Source organism: Hirsutella rhossiliensis, assembly GCF_020360975.1.
Source record: "Hirsutella rhossiliensis strain HR02 chromosome Unknown scaffold00016, whole genome shotgun sequence".
NCBI classification, from domain to species: domain Eukaryota; kingdom Fungi; phylum Ascomycota; class Sordariomycetes; order Hypocreales; family Ophiocordycipitaceae; genus Hirsutella; species Hirsutella rhossiliensis.
Genome location: NW_025408682.1, coordinates 976,281 through 979,205, shown reverse-complemented (window position 1 = coordinate 979,205; position 2,925 = coordinate 976,281). Strand labels below are relative to the sequence as shown.

General features: G+C 42.6%; 1 protein-coding gene across 1 annotated transcript; it reads right to left on the bottom strand.

Moving 5' to 3' along the window:
• Positions 1-745: 745 nt before the first annotated feature.
• HRG_10612 (uncharacterized protein) lies at positions 746-1,949 on the bottom strand (the record flags this gene model as incomplete). The annotated part of the gene is made up of 3 exons (XM_044869082.1): positions 746-892; positions 1,129-1,347; positions 1,929-1,949. 3 exons carry the CDS (start codon positions 1,947-1,949, stop codon positions 746-748), a joined length of 387 nt encoding a protein of 128 aa, XP_044715824.1.
• Positions 1,950-2,925: the final 976 nt, after the last annotated feature.

Sequence of the window (2,925 nt, the reverse complement as noted above, 5' to 3'; positions counted from 1 at the left end):
TAAGTCTAAAAGTTTAGTAAGGTAAAACCGGTAGTAGGCCTTAAGTTAGGTAAGAAAGTCTCGAAGTATACTATAAGTACTATTAAATAGTCTTAGCTATTTTAGTTTAACTACTTCTCTAAGGTCCCTAACTTATCTATTACCTCCTCCGTTCCTAAGTAACTATACCTTATATTAAAGGGTAATAATCTTATATATTATATCCTAAGGCGATATAGTAGCTTTAGAGTTAGTTAATCTAGCTTACTATATAGGTATATTAATAGTTACGATATTACTTAGAGTAACGCGGTATTATACTAAATAAGAGCTTTTAACGTATAACGACCGGTATTATTCTTAAGGGATAAACCTATCGAGGGGTTTATATTAGTAGATATAATAGGGCGTGGTCTAAGTAATAATAAGTATATTATATTAGTAATAAGTTAGAGGTCGTAGACTATAGACTATAACTAAGTAATTAAGTAATCGGAATTAGAGATAAGATCGTAATAGAGATCGTAATAATTATAGTATTAAAAGCTATCGAGCTATCTATCTAAAGGAGTATTCCGTTCCTTCCTTATATATCTCGAGAGCTTCCCTAGATCGCCGAGAGCGCTAGGTGATCCCGTCGTCTAGGAGCGCTAGAGCGCTAGAGCGATCCTACGATCCTAGCCGTAGAGCGTTAGAGCGCTAGAGTGACCCGTCGCTCTAAACTTAATTGGCCCGTTGGTCCGTCTAATATTCCTTGCTCCCTACGTCACGTGACCTCGTGATATGTATTAGTCCCCGCGGTTCGCTGGACCGTGGTCGTAACATCGAGGGCGCGGAGGTTACGGTAGGCGGCGGCGGCGGCGGTAAGGCGCTTCTTAGTAGCCCCCCGCGCCTGCCCGTACGAGCCGGCCTTCTAAGCCGACGCCGTAGCGAGTAGGACGGGAGGCGCCGCCTTATAGGCGCGGCCGGCTCGCGCGCACTAGTAGCAGCTGCCGCCGCGGCGGCGCCCGGCCTAGTCGGAGCAGTCGAGCTCCTACGACGTATAACGTATATAGGGGGCCGAGCGGGCGGCGCCGGCCTATACTTAGCGCTTATGCTATAGGAGGTTAGCGGATAACGTCTATTACGCTTGCCTAACTACGGACTTACGGGGGTGGCGGAGACGGAGGCGGGGGCCGATGGGCCGGGCGTCACGGGTAGCGGCGGGGACGGCGTCGTTACCCTAAGGGGCGACGTGAGAGCGAATAGCGTAGTAGAGGCGGCGGCGGCGGCGGTGGGAGCGGTGGCAGCGGCGCGGGCAGGAGCGGCGGCAGCGGCGGAGTCGTCGTCGGCCGCGGCTAGCACGGCGTCGACGAACGACTCCGTACGCTCCGAGAAGGAGGAGGTAGGAGAGGGAGAGGCGGATATATCTATCGCGGAAGTTAGCACGACGGAATACGGCCTCCCGCTCTATAGGGCGCGGAACTTACTAGTTAAAGTTATTATTATTATTAGGGCTATTATTACTACTACCGCTACTACCGTAAGTATACGTTAATAGAGCGGCCTATATAGCTAGGAACGGACTAACGCCCTAGGTAGAGTAAAACTTACCTATTAATCCTACTACTACGGTTAAAGAAGGGAGAGAAGGAAGGGAAGGGGGAAGGGGGGGATGCCGCCTTATATACCCCTTAGTAGAGGATACTACCTAAGGTAGAGGGGATAGGTAACCTAAGGCTTACGTAGGTCCGGACTAGCCGCCGGCTACCTAGGGGCGTATATAATAGGTTATGCCCTTATTTAAACGGCTAGCCGGCCGATAAGTATAGAGCCGGGTCCCGGCTACCTAAGCTAACGGGCGCGGGGATAATAGGGCTAGTAGGGCCGGCCCTATTAATAGGAAAGGGTAGGGAAGAGCCCGCGGCACGGGCTTAATTATATAGGAGCCGTTAATAGGGCAGCGCTACGCCGCGCTTAAGGGAGGGCATTATATAAGAGTCTTTAACTATTATAGGTAATAGGCTTAGGCCGCGGCCTAAGCTATATAGTTATATATAGAGGGCTAGATCCTATAAGTATAAGGGCGGGCTAGCCGCGTATAAAAGAGCTCTATATAGCTTATTAATATTATCTTATAGACGGCACCTATATATATACCTCTACTTACTCTATAATACTCTTACTTTTAGTATAAGCGGTTAATACCTTAAATTATAGTATTTTGCTTATAATTTAATAGCCTTTCCTTAGTATTCCTTAAGCCTCTTTTATAGCTCCTATAGCCTAGTAACTCTTACTCTTACTTTAAGTACCCCCTTTTAAATAATATCGTCCTTAGTATTAATATAGAAGTTTAGTTAGTAACCTATTAACGCTTTATTAAGTAATAACTTAGTTATCGCGTTCTTTATATTATTATATATAAATTAAGTAATACGTAGGAGTAACGCTTAGTTAGTTTATTTTAAGTTAGTAAAGTATCTTAAGTAGTACTATATAGCTTAGTTTATTTATTTTATTTACCTATTAGTTTATAGGTAAAATACTATCGATAGCCTATATTTTACTTATAAGATAAAATAAAGATCTAACTAGAACTTACTTATAAATAGGGACCCTTTATTTAAGATAATACCTTTTAGAGGTCTATATACTAATTTAACTTAGTAATAGAATAATTCTACTAGCTCTAGGGCTATTATTATCTTAGAAATAGGAAAGAAGAGGTAATACTTAGTATATCGGTCTATAATTACTAAGATTATATTAACGTCTTATCTATTATACTATACTTTAGGTAGACTTATAGTAAAGTCTATTAATAATTCTTCCTATAGTCGTATAGGATATAATAACGATTATATAGTACTATAAGGGCGATACCTCTTAGATACTATACCTTAATATACTAAGTATAACTAGACGTATTTATTTATATCTTTTATTATTCTATCTTAATAGAAG